General features: G+C 41.3%; 1 protein-coding gene across 1 annotated transcript in view; it reads right to left on the bottom strand.

The window, feature by feature from the left end:
• Positions 1 to 17,452, bottom strand: part of SEL1L3 (SEL1L family member 3) — a 117,420-nt gene that overhangs the window by 78,140 nt on the left and 21,828 nt on the right. Inside the window, exons 3-6 of the mRNA XM_008017714.3 lie at positions 10,992 to 11,118; positions 9,240 to 9,361; positions 8,786 to 8,901; positions 5,923 to 5,981 (exon numbers count right to left, since the gene is read on the bottom strand). Of these exons, the coding sequence (XP_008015905.3) occupies positions 5,923 to 5,981; positions 8,786 to 8,901; positions 9,240 to 9,361; positions 10,992 to 11,118 (424 nt within the window). The remainder of the gene's footprint in view (positions 1 to 5,922; positions 5,982 to 8,785; positions 8,902 to 9,239; positions 9,362 to 10,991; positions 11,119 to 17,452) is intronic.

Here is a 17,452-nt window from a genome sequence, read left to right as displayed (position 1 = left end):
AGTCTTCTGTTGGACTTTGGCTCCCACATTCTGAGTTGCACACTTAACAAGAATAAGATGTGTATACTCAAACCAGTTAATGTTGGCCTGGTGCAGTGGCTCATGCCTGTAATCTCAGCACTTTGGAAGGCCGAGGCGGGGGGATCACTTGAGCCCAAACCAGTTAATACCAATAGTATGTTTATTGTAATCATACCATTTACTTAAATATGTAATTCAATAAAATATGAGTGGGGAAGAAAGAGTTGTTCTCGGCCAGGCACGGTGGCTCACGCCTCTAATCCCAGCACTTTGGGAAGCTGAGGCAGGCGGATCACGCGATCAGGAGATCGAGACCATCCTGGCAAAAACGGTGAAACCCCGTCTCTACTAAAAATACAAAAAAATTAGCCGGGTGTGGTGGCGAGTGCCTGTAGTCCCAGCTTCTCGGGAGGCTGAGGCAGGAGAATGGTGTGAACCTGGGAAGCGGCGGAGCTTGCAGTGAGCCGAGATGCGCCACTGTACTCCAGCCTGGGTGACAGAGCGAGACTCCGTCTCAAAAAAAAAAAAAAAAAAGTTGTTCTTTCTATAAAAACTAAGTTGATTATTTTGGGTAGACACAACAGAGGTTACTAAAAACTTGTAACATGTCTTGAAAAAAATTGAGAAAAATCTAGATGGCTTTTGGGCTCTGATTATTTCCACAAGTGTCTTTGTTTTCATTTGGAAGAAACAGAAATTGGGTGTTGTTTACAAGTGTGAAAAAAGCCCACAGGAAACTCTAATCTCTAGATTTGTACTCAAAAGAAGGCCCTATCTAGACAGATTGGTAAATGAATATATACATATATATGTTTTAATTGAAAAAAATGTTTAAGGGAGTTATCTGTTTTAACGGATCCTTACATTAACTTTTTCAACAAAAAACAAATTACTTGGTCCCTAGGGCACTAAACCATAATTTTGAAATTGTCATTATTATCAAGCAGGAGGGCATCTGTCCAGCTTGGTCTCCATGTACATCGATGTCTTCGCATTTTTCTCCTGCAGAATTCTCAGTGTCTGCACAAAGATTGCAAGAGATTCCTTGCACTGTGCACTGTTTGATGGTCATCAATTTCACTGACATAAAAGCTGAGCTAGACTCTTCCAAAGCCCAAGTCAGCCCCTTTTGAAAACCTGAGACATGCTGGCAAACTATCTTTACTCTTATCTGGACATAGGAGAGTGCCCTGGTTTATTACCGCAGAGCACCAGTAGCCTGAAAGAATCACCGACGTAGTGAAACAGGCCTCACTCAGAATTAGGAAATAGCTCCAGCTTGAAGTTTCTGTGGTATGAGAACTTAGAGCTTCAGATTAGCTGCTCCCATGCCCCATAGAGTAACCATCATCTTACATCATCTTACATGTCACTTCTTCAGGGCCTGGTCTAATTTTTTTTTTTTTTTTGGAGACAGAGTCTTGCTCTGTTGCCAGGCTGGAGTGCAGTGGTCAATCTTGGCTCACTGCAACCTGTGCCTCCTGGGTTCAAGCGATTCTCCTGCCTCAGCCTCCCGAGTAGCCTGGACTACAGGTGTGCACCACCACACCGAGATAATTTTTGTATTTTTAGTAGAGACAGGGTTTCACCATGTTGGCCAGATGGTCTCCATCTCTTGACCTCGTGATCTGCCTGCTTCGGCCTCCCAAAGTGCTAGGATTATAGGCATGAGCCACCACACCTGGCAGTTCTGGTCTAAATTCTGACCCACTTGTTCTCCTCAAGCTACCTTATCCATTTCCTTCCTAGCGCTCACCACAACTTGTAAATTTAAATTTATTTGTGAATTTGTTTTCTTTTTGTCTCCCCAGCTTGATATTTTAGCTCCATGAAGGCAGGGTCTGTATTCTTTATGTTCATCATTTTATTCCCAGAGTTGAGTGCTGTGTCTGGCATGTGACAGGTGTTCAGTGAACAGGTGTTGAATGAGTGAATGAATTTAACACTATAGAGGCCTGAAGCTGTCACCTGTCATGGAGTATTATTGGCAGCCTTTCATTTATGCGTTGCACTGCCATCCCAAGCACTTAATTCCTGATCTTCTCACACTATCCTTGTAGGACAACCATCATTATGTTTACATCACAGGAACAAATAAAAAGGAGGGGTAAGAGCCTTGCCTGGGAACACCTATAACCAGTAAACTGGAAATATCTGATGTTTAGTTCACTGGCTCGGTCCACTCTGAAAGTGGGGTTCCTGGCAGGGATGAGATTCCAAATGCTTGACCACAGGAACCCTCGGGGGACTCTGGACAGCTCCCTCTGAGCCTAGCTTTATCTCTGCTTATTTCTCTGACGGGGAGGTCTCAGGAGTACAGGCAGGGCAGCTGGGGTGGTGGGGAGGGGCACTCCTGGGTCTGAGTACTGCTAGCTTTTTAAATTTGTTTTGTTTTTTTTTTGTTTTGTTTTGTTGTTTTTTGTTTGTTTGTTTTGTGGCAGGGTCTCACTCTGTTGCCCAGGCTGGAGTGCAGTGGCACAATCTTGGCTCTCTGCAACCTTCGCCTCAGCCTCCCGAGTAGCTGGGATTACCGGCGCCCACCACCATGCCCGACTAATTTTTGTATTTTTAGTAGAGTCGGGGTTTCATCATGTTGCCCAGCCTGGTCTCAAACTCCTGGACTTAAGTGATCTGCCTGCCTCAACCTCCCAAAGTGCTGGGATTACAGGCGTGAGCCACTGTGCCAGGCCGGAGTACTGCCAGTTTTACTAAGAAATTGTTTCAATGCTTCAATTGGGATACAGAGTTGGTGTGTACCCCCAAATCAGTCTTGATCCCTTGATTCTTCTATGTCTTCTATGTCTATGTCTATGTCTATGTCTATTCTTCTATGCCTTTACTCAAAATTTTAATATTTTGTTCATCATAGATTCTCTGCATTCATTTTGATTTTTAAAAACATCGTATTAATATGTTATTTATCATGATTACTGTTGAGTTCAACTGTGTGCCCCCTCCTCCCACCAAATTCATATGTCAAAGTCCAAATCTCCAGCACCTCAGATTGTGACCTTATTTGGAAACAGGGTCATCGCAGATGTAAGTAGTTAAATTGAGATGATACTGGAGTAGGGTGAGCCCCTAACCCGATATGACTGACATCTTTATAAAAAAGGGAAATTTGGACACAGACACACCCATGGGGAGGATGCCATGTGAAGACTGAAATTATGCTGCCATGAGCCAAGGAGCTACCAGAAGCCAGGAGAGACCAGGAGCACATCTGTCCCTCACACCTTCACAGGGAGCTTGGCCCTGCCAGCCCTATGATCCTGGACCTCCGCCCTCTAAAACTGAGATAATACCTTGTTGTTGTTTAAGCCACTTTGTTTTGGCACTTGGTTCTGGCAGCCCCAGGAAACGAATGCAATCCCCAAGCTTTCTGGCACCTCCTTAAGTTTTAGGCTCACTTGCCTCACCCCGGTCCCAGTCCTGGATCATTCTGTGGCCACTCTGTCTCCCATTCACTCATATAAGCCTCTAGATCTCTAGGATTGAAAAGGAAAGGAAACGAAAAGGGGCCTATGAAATTCAACCAGTTGTTGGAAATGTCCTGGAGCTGGACGTGAGTTTCAAGGGAGAGAGGGGAAGCTCTTATTTTAGACTTCATGTCCTGAAACCAAAATCTTTCATTTCTGGCCAGAGCCCACTTCACAGAACATGGAGATCTGATCTCCAAAGCAGAGTCAGATCATCTGTTTCTCCAAAGACAGCTCCCAGGCTTCGCTGTCCTTGAACTTTTCGGAGAAGATCCCCCAGCCACCAGTTATATAACAACACTCCTATGTGTTGAACGCCTTCTGACTGATCCGAATCTACCTCGGTGCTCTTGAAGACACGTGCTCTCTCCCTAGGCCTCAGCCGCTGTGTTTCAATGCAGCCCTTAAGCCACCCGCACCCTCTCTTTGCAGGCTAATAACACTTCTTTAGCCATTCTATGAAACTCTAATCCTTTAATCCAGCCATGAAAATAAGAATTGTTCTATGCGCCCAGAGCCTAAAAGAAATCAGTCGGACTTAAATGAAAACAGGAATTTTTGTTTTAATTTTTTTTAGAGTTTTTTTTGTTTGTTTGTTTGTTTTGTTTTTTGTTTGCTTTTTTTTAGTTTTTTTAATGCAGATTCTGATTTAGAAGCTCTGGAGCAAAGTCCAAGATTCTGCATTTCTTTTCTTATCTTTTCTTTTCTTTTTTTTTTTTTTGTTAAGACAGAGTATCACTCTGTCACCTAGGCTGGAGTGCTGTGGTGGGATCTTGGCTCACTGCAACTTCCACCTCTCAGGTTCAAGCAATTCTCGTGCCTCAGCCTTAAGTAGCTGGGATTACAGGTGCACACCACCATGACCAGCTACTTTTTAAATTTTTAGTAGAGATGGGAATTTCACTATGTTGGCCAGGCTGGTCTTGAACTCCTTGCCTCATGTGATTCATCCACCTCCGCCTCCCGAAGTGCTGGGATTACAGGTGTGAACCACCTGTAAAATGCCCGGCCAGGCCAGGAGTTTTTTTTTTTTTTTTTTTTTAGTAGCATATACGGCCCTCTGTTTCTGTCTCTGCCCCTCTTTGCTTCGCTTTCTTTAATAATCAGAATCCAAGAGAATCTGGGTTGTGCGGGACCCTGCATGTCCCCAGCCTGTGTGGAGAGGCAGCATTCTGCCTGCTGCGGTGAAATAGCAGACTCGAGGAATAAACCACTCCTCATCCCAGACAAAGTGCCTAAAAGTCCTGATACATTTTTTTAAATTATATATTCAAATTGGTAATTTTAATTTCTGATCTTTATGCTTATTTTTTATTTTAAGAGGGAGCCTTGCTCTGTCTCCAGGCTGGAATGCAGTGGCGCCATCTCGGCTCACTGCAACCTCTGCTTCCCGGGTTCAAGCCATTCTTGTGCCTCAGCCACCCGAGTAGCTGGGGTTACAGGCATGTGCCACCATGCTCAGCTAATGTTTGTATTTTTAGTAGAGACAGAGTTTTGCCATGTTGCCCAGGCTAGTCTCAAACTCGTAGCCTCAAGTGATCCACCTGCCTTGGCCTCCCAAAGTGCTGGGATTACAGGCGTGGGCCAACACCCCTGGCCTACACTTGCTCTTAAGCCTTCAATTTCAGATGTTCTTCAACATACAATGGGGTTACATCCTAATAAACTCATTGTAAGTTGAAAGTATCATTAGTATGAAATGCATTTATTACCCTGATAAACCCATTGTAAAGTCAAAAAATTGCAAATCAAATCATCATTGGGTCAGGCACCACCTACATACATATATTATCTACTTATGGCAAGGTATCCAGAATTCCTAATGAAGGTTGCCCCATGGTTCTGACACTATAAAATCCACTATTATATGTGGATGTAGAAGTAAATTAAAAAATTATGAAACACAGGCAAGCAACTCAATTCTTAGCTTCTGTAACTCTTGTAGAGAATGGTTATATAAAGATGAAAAGTGACACCAATATCAATAGTTGCATACATTTCAAATCCAGATTATAAACATAAATATGAAGACTGTCTGCTTTTATGTCTTATATGAGGCCAAAGTTACCAACCATTCTCAATAAGCAACATTAATACTTTGATTTATTTTTCAGAATCCTTCATAGAAGATAATTTTCAAAGAAAAAGAATTATAAAGTGCCATGAAAGGAAGAATTTACAACGAGATCCAGAGAGACGACTAGTTTTTCTTGCTTAGGAAAAAAAGTTGTGGGGGAAACAGAAAGAGTTTGTGCATGGTAGGAAAACAAGTACAAAGACTAGCTACAGGGCAGAGAATAATCCATGCTTGGAAAAGCTGAGTGAGGAGATGCGGAATAAGATGAGGGCTGAGGGCTAATGTATGAAAATTCCTTAACCCGCATGCAGGCAAATTTTGAATAAAAAGAAAAATCGCACTTACCTAATGGTCTGATTGTGGTAGCTTTTCAAATCCTGTCCAATGCTAGTGGTTACTACTATCTATGATGGGAGAGATACACAAGAATCAGTTATACCTCATCACCCTACATTACCTATACAGTCCTTGGTGTAAATTACTCATAATATGTGTTGGAGAGTCTTTTACCTGATGAGTTTCTGCAAAAATAAAATTAACAGTTTACTAGCCCTGTGCATATTTTAAGATTTCATACATTTAACTTCCCCAAATGTGACTTGATGTGGTTAAAAATATCTACAATGCAGTTTCCACCAAGTTTCTGATACTTCCAAACTCCAAGCCAAAGGCTCATTTGATGTATTTGTCCTTAAAAGCTCGTTGTGTAGAAAGACAAGGAAATATGTATGATACTACAAGGAGTGTTTAAAATCTTGCTCTGATTCCGTGAGAGCCTTAGGGGGGAAAACAAGATTGGTGTTGTATGTTCTTCACGCACTGCTGTTCCCACCTCCCTTTCCCTAAGCACTTGGAATGATCATTCTCATTTTAACAGGGACACTATTTTTTGTCATGAATGCTGTTAGCTGTCTCATATGGGCTCTTCTCATGTCTTGGACTCCAACATAAGCCTCTGGACTCAAGGGGCCACTTACACTCTGCTAGTGCCACCACAGAGTAAGTGCTAGGGTGCGTCTCAAAGACGTGGCTACAACACTTGGTATATGAAAGACAAACAAACTAACCCACCAGAAACCAACCCAGTTCAGCCATACAACGTGTTGGTACAGAAAAGAAAATGACTCACGCCACTTGTTGGCCTAAACCAACCGTTTAAGTCATTTATACATTCAGTCAAGGCAGACTATGGTAGTCCTACCACAGAGGTGGATTTTGGGTGGGAAGTATTATGTGTTGTTTGGGACCTATGTATATTAGACCAGATAGAATAGAAAGAAGGAGGACAAATGGGCTAAAGTCTACACATACCAAAAAAAATTTTTTGCCCCCACTTATCTGGTCTTTCTCTCCTGCTTTACTCAACTATGTACTCCACCACTAAATTTATCTCCTTCATTAAAGGACTACTTTTAATCTTCTGCTCAAAAATCTTCTATAGTACCTTGCAAGTTGATGTCTAAATTCCCTGATATCCAAGATTCTCCACATTCTACTCCTAAAGACATATTTTTCCCTTCCATTAGCTTTCTATAGTCTACAAATTTCTACTGTAGTCAAACTGGTTTGTCTGCTAACCTCCAATAATATGCTGAAATACCCTCTTCTCCCTTCTCTATCTAAATCCTGTCCAAACAGAGAAATCTTCTCGTGACACCTTCCCTAAGCATCCCAGCATAAAATGCCATCTCCCTTCTAGGAATCAATACAAATCATCTGGCAATTAATTATTTTTAAATTATTATTATTATTATCGAGACAGAGTCTCACTCTGTTACCCAGGCTGGAGTGCAATGGTGCCATCTCGGCTCACTGCAACCTCCACCTCCCGGGTTCAAACAAGTCTCCTGCTTCAGCCTCCCGAGTAGGTGGGATTATAGGCACGCACACCACGCCCAATTACTTTTTGTATTTTTACTAGAGACAGGATTTCACCATGTTGGCCAGGCTGATCTCCTGACGTCAGGTGACCCACCCACATCAGCCTCCCAAAGTGCTGGGATTACAGGCGTGAGCCACCGTAACCAGCTATCATCTGGCAATTAAGCTCACTTTATAACAGTCCTTTACCTCCTTAATGTTACTTCCACTAAATAGTCTACAAGCAACTCGAGCATAGTGCCTTGCATACAGCAGGTGCAAAATAAGATCTGTGAATCTGCTCTGATGATTTGATACTTGTCTCAGGGACAACGGCACTGAGCTGACCTTCTCCATAGGAGAAAGCAGTAACCAGGCTATTATGACCACCATAATTCTCACATAGCTAGGAAGCTAAAATGTGGACCACCGCTATGTCACCGAACATTTGTAAGTAAACAAACACACATACCACGAATCCCAGCTCACATTTTACAGACTCTTCTCAGGAAAGCAGCAAGGACTGACCTATTTCTTTTCTCTTACAGAAAAAAAAGGAAATGTGATCAACCTAAACAACAAGGGAAGACTGTGCATCATCAGATGCACAAGACAAACAAAATGCCTCTTCCACTTTTGTTACAGGAAAATCACAGATCAATAGGAAAAGTTGATGAGAAAACAAAGCAACTAGAAAAAGGTGGCAAACCGGCACTGCGTATATTGAGAAATAGAACTGTCTTCAGCTAGAACAAGAGATTTGCCATCGTCCATAAAATTCATGTTATGAGAGTTTGAAGCAGTTACGTACAATGTTTTATACTAAAAAGTAGATAAACACACTCCATCCCACCTGAATTATCACTTATGTGTGTTGGTTATTATGATCTGTTTAATGCCAAACATAAGCAATTGCTTCACTTGCCAAAAGCAGTCAAATCATTTCTTGGCTGAACTAACCAATCCATTTCCTTAAAAAAAATGTTGTAGATAACACTATATAAATATGGCCAATTATTGTTTTAACATTTATCTTCACAAAGCCTGTCTCCCCAGGAGAAAAGGACTGAATTGCTCAGATCACTAAGGCTATAGAGTTGCCTGTATGCTTTATTCATTCACCCTACAGTCAAAAGCAGCACTTTAAAAGTTAATTAAATGGGATGGGATTCTTATGATTTAAACTTCCATCTATAAAAGTTTGATTTAGCAAGTGTGTAGTTGTAAAGAGTCTATCATTTACCACAAATTTGCTTTTGCAGATTTTGTTGCTCCCCGGCTTTATGGCAATGCTTAACTTTAAGGGAAAATGCTCGTATGGCGTGTGATGAAGCATGCATACAGATACCTGGCCTCCATTAAAAGAGATATCCAGTCGAAACCACTCCTTCAAAGGTACGATGAATCTAGTTTTCACAGCAAGGTCTTCCCCTTTGACAAGATGCATCTGAATATGCAAGTAGCCTAAAAGGAAAATTCGAGCACATGAAAATGACCAAAAAATATCTAAGAGTGAATGAAGTAGCTAGGCCTTTTCAACAACTGTCCTAAGAAACTACAAGACTCCCCCAAATCAAAGCAAAATCCAAATGCTCATTTATAAATGCATTTCTTTGTAAATAAGACATTGGGTTTAAGCTTCCGGGAAAATCAGTTAAATTTGCAGCCTACATTTGGAAGCCATTGCTCTTGCTGGGCTGTCACGTTGACAGTATCTTCCTTATTCTAGACAGACATATCTGTCACTAGGCAGAGCTTCAAAAAATTACAACATCGTTTTAAAGGTTCTGTTTTATACTCACCCTCTTCCGTAAGAAATACAGAAGGTGTGCCGTACATCTCATTAGAGTCAACAAAGTACAGAATCCCACAGAGGTTGGCCTTGCAATAATGGAGTAAATAAAGCCACAATGAAACAGTAAACCTGTAAGAGTGAGGGGGAAAAAAATTCTGCAGATTGATATCATCCAAGAACAGGTAATTATGGTTAACAATGACCAAGTAAATTGCTTTCTTTCCAATGAAGGGATGAATTTGCCTTCGCGTTCATCATGGGAGATCAGCTTGCAAAGCTTGATTTTTGAAACAAAGGAGGTAGTTATAGTAACTGCAAAAGAGAGGAGTTAAGCTTCATTGTACAGAACTAGCAGACTTTCTACCTTGCACCAAAAACTCTGTTTCTGTGCCTCTTTGAGCATCTCACATGCCTCCTATTTGAATTCTTGATTAAGGCTTACAAAGTCAGACATAGATTTTAAAAATCTGGATTTTAATAAGAGGTGATTTGATAAGAAGCTATTTTAATTTCTATGATTAAAAGAAAAAACATAATTAAAGCCTTTTAAGCAATTTTGTTCCTTTCACGGATAAAAGCCATAAGGTAGAAAAATGTAATCATCTACAAATGGCATCACTACGAGATAACAGGGACACATATATGCTATTTTCATGCTCAGATTACATTATTCAGTATCATGGTCCTGGCTGACCAATACAGAACAATTAATCTAATTATCCCACTCCTGGACTGGGGCTATTTTAGTCAAAAAAAATATTGTACATCTGTGACTTGTGAAGTGAGGATAAAATAACAGTAGCCAACTTAACTAGGACACACTTAGCCAAGATATGTGATCCATCAATCAGTCAGAAAAGACTTGCTGAACATCCCTTGACACCGCACACAGTGCTGCTGACCAGTAGTTCAAAGACGAGGAAGTGGGAATGATTGCATTTTGTATGTGAAACATGGATCGAGGTCAAAATGAATGCATTGATTTCTCTTCATTTACCCCAGTAATCAATTTACCGTTTGGGTTAAAGTGACAGTGGCCCCAGGTTCTTTGCAGATACACGCAAAGAATTCCTTTCTGGTCTTTATAATCTGGCCTCAAAATCAGTGGTATGATATGCAAACAGATGGTGCCACACAGCTCCCTCCTGACCCACCCAACTGAGCAAGCTCATGAAGATAAGTTATTACAAGGAAGCTTAGCAAGAACATACGCTCGGTAAAGTGACTCAAGATCTTTCTACAGCCAGCAGCATGGGAAGAATTAAATCACTCTGCTAAATCCATCTGGTCTGAGGTGAACCAGGAACCATTTTCAGCATCTTCGATTCAGCAGCAGGAAAAAAAAAAATACATATATCTGGGTCTTGCTGAAATCAATGGAGGAGATCAGAAGTTGTGAGATTTCAAACAGCTCGTCCAATCTTCCACGACAGAAAGGCAAAGTCAAGGTTGCAATCTGTGCTGGCTTTGGCTGGCTGCACCTGAGACCTTGCAGGGCCTCAGGCTTCAACACCTTGCTGTCTACTCATGTCATGGAAGGAGGCTAAGGCAAATTGAGGATTGTTAAATGTAAGGATAATTCAAGACTCATTTGAGGTTTTCAGGGCCACCAATTCTGTCTAAGCCACGGAGATCTCAACATTTTTGCAAAACACCTTACCATGGTGTGTCCTCCTAAGGAGTTCTTCCACTAGCCTGCCCTGGTCCTCAAATAAAACAAGCACCTCCCAACCAGCTCCCTTCTACTACCCATCCTTACACTGGGTAATCCATCCGCTGACGTCGAGTGGCCTCCAGCTCTCGGTTTTGAAACCTCAGGAACTTCTTGACAATGCCTGTGTTTTCTCCACTGGAGGCATAAGGAAAGCCAAGCAGGGCAACCACATCTGCAAACAGCAAAATGGCTCCCTTTCAATTATATCCAGAAAAACATTCCTTCTCAAATCGCATTCATCCTGAAAGCCTCTGCTGAGCTCCAATCAAACATTTAAGTGAGATACCCTAAAAATACCAGCAAACATCTGTTGAATATACGCCAAGCACCATGCTAAGCACTTTACAGAGACCATGTCAATTACTTTTCATAACAACTCCGAGAAGTAGATTCTATTATTAGTTCCATTCTGCAGACGAAATGCCCGAGGCTAAGTTCACAAAGTTAATAAGTGATAGAACCACAATTCAGGTTCTGAACTCAGGCTTCTGTGTTCATAATCATTTCACATCCTGCCCTCTGAATGCTAAGAAAAGCATCTGAATTTGTGTTATACCAGTAAGTTAACACTTTCGTAGTTCTCACTATGGTCCTGACATTTCTGTAAACATGCTACATAAATTTGTTCATTTAATTTTCATTATTATCCCCAGTCTACAGATGAGAAAACAGAGGCGTGGTTGCCAAAATAGTAACTAATATTTAGTGTACACCGGCAATATGCTAAGCACGATTCAGGGATAATCTCACTTCATTTCACAACAAACTATGAAATAGGTTCTTTTATTATCCCCATTTAACAGATTAAAAACTGAGCACCAGAGAGGGTTAAATAAGAGATGGAGCTGGCATTCAAACTCAAGCTCTTTGGTTTCAGAATCCATACTCTTAAAATTGCAGTTTTTTTTTCTTCTGTGCAAACTTTTCGCAGTAAATTCAACATACTACCCTACATAAAAATTACTAACCAGATACCTTAACATTGGAAAGTCTTCCATTTTATTTCACAAACACAAAAGAATTCTTCTCTATAACCCAAAAACCATAGGAATGTTCATAACAAATCTTAAAGGGAGAACTGAGTTATTTCATCTATATTTAATACCTACCGCTTTCAACAAGCCTAAGTATGAATTTTTGGTTTTCCATATTCTCCCCAACTAAAGAAAAGAGAATCCACTTAACTCAACCTAGGTATAAGAATACTTTTCTTGGCTGGGCATGGTGGCTTACACCTGTAATTTCAGCACTTTGGGAGGCCAAGGTGGGTGGATCACTTGAGGTCAGGAGTTCGAGACCAGTCTGGTCAACATGGTGAAACCCTATCTCTACTAAAAATACAAAAAAAATTAGCAGGCCATGGGAGTGTGTGCCTGTAATCCCAGCTACTCGGGAGGCTGAGGCAAGAGAATTGCTTGAAGCTGGAAGGCAGAGGTTGTCGTGAGCTGAGATGGCACCACTGCATTCCAAACTGGGCGACAGAGCAAGACTCTGTCTCAAAAAAAAAAAACAGGGGGGGATACTTTTCTTCTGCTTAAAATGCTCCTTAGTTTAGACATTCATGATGAAATGGTGGAAACAGTCTATTTTCCTGGTTTTCTTGAAGAGAGAAGAGTTGATTTACGTGCAATTCACCAAATACCAATATTGGCACAAATTTTGGAGGCTGAAGGATGCTGGACATCGCAGCTCTCATTTCCCAAAGGAAATAAAAAGTTTTATTATATAGAGAGAGGTATCTCTGGTTTACAACAATTTGGAAATCGCAAGAGCAGTTTTTAGACTCTCAGGCCCTTGTGTATATATTTAATAGGATTAAATAAGCCAATTTCTCCCCAGTAGTCACAAATCTACATGCTTTGTTACAGGTAGAGATGCATTTGGAAATCCAAAAGAGTGGAGTTATCAGTTTTAACAGAAGCACTTAAAACCTTTGTTTTTTCAATATGAGCTCACTTTGGGTCAACTGGACTTGCTGGTCTATTATGGGGGTGGTGAGAGGGGTGAGAAATGGAAGTACTGCAAAGGTTTTCTTTGGAATCTGAAGGAAAAATTCACCAAGGAAGTTGACATCAGCTCAACTTTGGTTTGGCTTCCACTCTGTTGAGTGGAGCAGAAGAGACCAGATGGCCACGTTAGACCCCTAGGAAGCCTTCTGCTGGTGATGGCTGTTGAGTGATCTAGTGTGCAGTGGGAACATTTGCCAAAACAAATGGGATTCAGTTCTGCCCAACCTGACTCCAATATAACGAAGCTTCATAAAGGAGGTTTCTAAAGTGGGAAGAGTTAAAAGTGAATGACAATGAGCTCTCCCCTGTCCAAAGACCAAAATAAAGCAGGTTAAATGGGAGAACTGGCCGCAATAGATTATGAAGAAAAAAGCTCAGACCCAAAGATCTAAAACAATTTTACAAGAACACATACTATTTGTACCCAACAAAACCAAAGTAATGGTAGTTTTCTTTCAAATCTGTAGCTTCACTACATGTATAATTTGGGGTCCTAGGCAGTTTGCCCTCAGTATGATACTGTCTTTTGATTACAATTAGAAGTAATGAACAAGAACGAATTTTGGAGCTGGAGAAGACTTTAAAATTCATCTGAATAACATAAAGGATATGTTATTTATCCCAGGATAACATATAGGTCTATTGTCTAATAACTGATTATGGCTGCATGCAATGCTATAATTGACTAGCGATGTCTTGTCATGGGCAGTGGAATGTGGAGAAACAGTACCAGTGCCATCCACCACTAAATAATTAACAGGTAGGAAAACTTAGGTCCAAAGAAGTTTACTGCTTGCCTCTAGAATGTACTCATTAAAGCAGGGGCCTTACTTACTCACTATTTCATCCCCAGAGCCTAGAACAGTGTGCAGTACTCGATAAAGACCCCATAAATATTTGATGAATGAATGAATATAGGTGTGGCCAGGTCAGGATTTGAACCTGTCTCCCTTCCTCCTAGTACTGTTCACAGTTCTATAATGTGCATCACACTGTGTAAGCCAAATAATGACCTTTCTTCCAAATTCATTTCTTTAGCTTATTTTGCATGAAGAGCTTAGGTTAAACAAACAAACAAAAAAAGACATAATTAAGACATAAATGTAGAATGCCAGGAAAACAGTTGCTTGTATTTTTCCCTTGTATTTTGCTGTATTTTGCTGTTTTGCTTGTATTATTGCCTCAAATTTTAGAGCAAGAAGAGGCAACAGATATTATATGGTGCAAACTCCTTCATTTGGAGACATGAAAAGTATTGAGTGTCTTATTGAAGATTTCATAGCTGGTAAGAAGCCCTGATATGACTCAAATCTGGCTTCCCCACTGCAAACCAATGGGCTTTTCTTCTCAAAAGTCCTCCCAGAGAGAACCTCGGCTGATATTCAGTGGGTGTGCCCCTGTGCGGATATACTGGTTGTGCAAACACTGAAATATTTCTATTGTGGTTTGATACTTGATGTCACCTGGAACCTCCAAGGCCCCACCACCCACCCTGGCCTCTCCTTCAAGTTAGAGCCTGGCCCAGCAGCAGCCTCTGGAGCTGGCTTCAGCACTAAGGCTAGCACCCACTGGGGTTCACCGAGGCCCCCCACCCTCACTGATTGTTAATATTTTAAATCTCATCCCCGGGTCAGGTGGGGTTAAGGGACGACTATGTAGCCCATTCCCTAATTTAGCTGAGTGATCAGAACCCTGACACGGATTCCTTGCTCGGGAAAAGGTAACACTTCACGCAACAAAACCCCACTCCAGATGTGCTTCAAACACACAGCAATGAAGCCACTGAGATCATAAGCCACTGAGATCATCAGCCCATCCTTGGAGAAGCTGAAGATGGTCTCAATGCAAGGAATCGCAATGACTACCAGTCTGTAAGCAGAATCTGCGGGGAAAGAAGCGAAGACTTCTCAACCTGGAGAAATAAAGCCAGAGCACAGGCAGCTCAGTAACGCTTTCCAAACACAAGACATTCAAAAGCCAGTGACCAATAAGGTGTTTAATTTTCTTTAAAGCCAAAGCCTGAGAATAAAAACTCGATTTTCTAGCAGATATGATTTACGTCAGAACTTCTCCAGAAAGGATACCAGGCAGTGAGGCAGGTTCCTAAGGAAGTCTGTGGAACATTTGATGACAGGAATCTTAAGAATAAAACCAGTTCTACTCCTAGGAATTTATCCTCCAAACATGCTTATAAATGTGCACAAAGATACATGTACAAGGATGTTCAGTGAAGCCTTGTGGCTAAAAGCAACAGCATGACCATCAGCAAAAGACGGGTTAAATAAATTATGGTCTGTCAGGCGATGCAATGCTAAGGAGCTGCTGCAAAGAATGAGGTCGGCAGCATGTCCTGGTACAGAAAAATCTACCGTATTGTTAATGAGCGCAGGTCCGTTTCTAGAATCCTCTCATTTGTGCAGGAAGAGAACGGGACACAACTTAACGCTTGTATGTGCAGAGAACATTTCTAGAAGGAGACACAAGAAACTGTTGCTAATGAATTTACTTCTGGGAAAAGGACCAGAAGATTCAAGGGGGAGGGGTGTGGAAACTTACTAGTTCCCCTAAACCTTTTCACACTATTTAAATTTTTTTTTATTGTTACCGTGTACACGTATTACTTTTTTGTCGACGAAAGAAGAGAACAAAAGCTCTGAGCACTTCCGGGCAGGCAGATAGAAGGAGCCAGCTACATCCCAAGGCCTCCCCACCCTCGGCCTCCGAGGCTGCCCAATCCGCTTCAAAGACACAAAGTCCAGTGGGTGAAGAAAACAGGATGATTCACATCGATAAAAATTCAACTTTAAAAAAAGTATTCTTTCTAATTTAGAACCTGGGTTAGGACTGTATTAGCATATTTCAGAGAGGCGGCATAGCAAAGTCAAAAGAATCAGGAAGTCTGGACTCCAGTTAAACAAACTCCCTGAGTCTCGGTTTTCCTCTTTGTTAAAGAAAGGTTCAGAATAACACTATTTTTCCCATTGACCTATTATGAGGATTAAATGAGACAATGTGCATGAAAAAAGTGTTTTGAAAATCATAAAGGGGAATGCAGATGCTAGGCATTAATTAGTGTTATTACTGAAAAATTCAGACTACCATGATTAACTGGAAAAAAAGGAATTAGGTCTGTTTTTTTTAATGCCAAATACATAGTTTATAACTACTAAAAGTACTATCATGACATTGACTTGAATAGTCCTGCTGTATAAACCATCTTTTTCACGACGACAAGTCAAGGCTGGTTCCAACACTTGACTTAACTTTCCATCATTTTGTTGTAATGAAATTTTGTTATAAAAAAATCATACTTCCAGTCCATTGGATCTGAAGATGAGAATGCATTTTTAGTGCAAGGAAAAGAGAGTGGAGAAGAAAAAAACTACCATGTTGCCCCCAGAGTTTCTTATTTAAGAGGGAAGATCAGAGAAATGTTCATAAAGCTAGACATTAGGGCATTGAAGAACCTTCCAAGAGTGTTCCTAACCTGCCTATCTAGTCTTACTTCTTGAATTGCTCATCTCACACCTGAGATTGTGTCTTGGAAAATAAACCACAGCAAGCGTGCTGCTAGTCCACATTTCCACTCCATGGCAGACAGTAACTGATGCACATGGCACTCTTTCTCAGTAAGTGCAGGCTCATCCTCAGAATCCTACTCAACACCATGTTCTAGGCAGCCACCCCCAATCAACACAAGCTAGCCTGTGAGATGAAGCCTCATTGCCATCTTTCCTGTCAAAGAACGAAGGCTTGTCACCATTTCTCCATCAGGAATTTTCTTCTTTGTGTGCCATAGCTTATGCCTTCCCCTCTGCCTGAAAGCTGAATGTCCTTCCCTTCATTCCTTTTTTTTTTTTTTCTCTTCTTTTTTTATTCTTTTTTTTTTTGAGATAGAGTCTTGCTCTGTTGCCCAGGCTGGAGAGCAGTGGCACCGTTTTGGCTCACTGCAGCCTCCACCTCCTGAATTCAAGCAATTCTCCCACCTCAGCCCCCCGAGTAGCTGGGACCACAGATGCATGCCACCACGCCTGGCTAATTTTTTGTATTTTTAGTAGAGATGGAATTTCACCATGTTGGCTATGCTGGTCTCTAACTCCTGGCCTCAAGTGATCTGCCTGCCTCAGCCTCCCAAAGTGCTGGGATTATAGGCGTGAGCCACTGCGCCCGGCCCCTCCTTTATGAGCCATGAAAACTCTACTCATCCTTCAAGTCTCTGTCAAAATGTCACCTCCTCTGTGAAGAAGCCACACAAAGTGCTTAACACATGCAGGTTGCTCAGGAACTGTTTTTCAGTGAATTAATGACTTAAAATAAATACATAGCTTCATGACATCACCTGGTAGTTTAGCCTGATGAATTAAGTGTGGGATTTGGGAACCAAACTACCCAGGTTCAAACTCCAGCATCTTCATTAATAGCTGTGCAAACTTAGACAAGCTACTCTATCTCTCTGAGTCAGTTTTCTGTTTTCTCCTTGGTAAATATCCCAGTGGA

Source organism: Chlorocebus sabaeus, chromosome 27, assembly GCF_047675955.1.
Source record: "Chlorocebus sabaeus isolate Y175 chromosome 27, mChlSab1.0.hap1, whole genome shotgun sequence".
Taxonomy (NCBI): domain Eukaryota; kingdom Metazoa; phylum Chordata; class Mammalia; order Primates; family Cercopithecidae; genus Chlorocebus; species Chlorocebus sabaeus.
The sequence above is the reverse complement of the archived record's forward strand: the minus strand, read 5'-3'. Positions and strand labels throughout refer to the sequence as shown.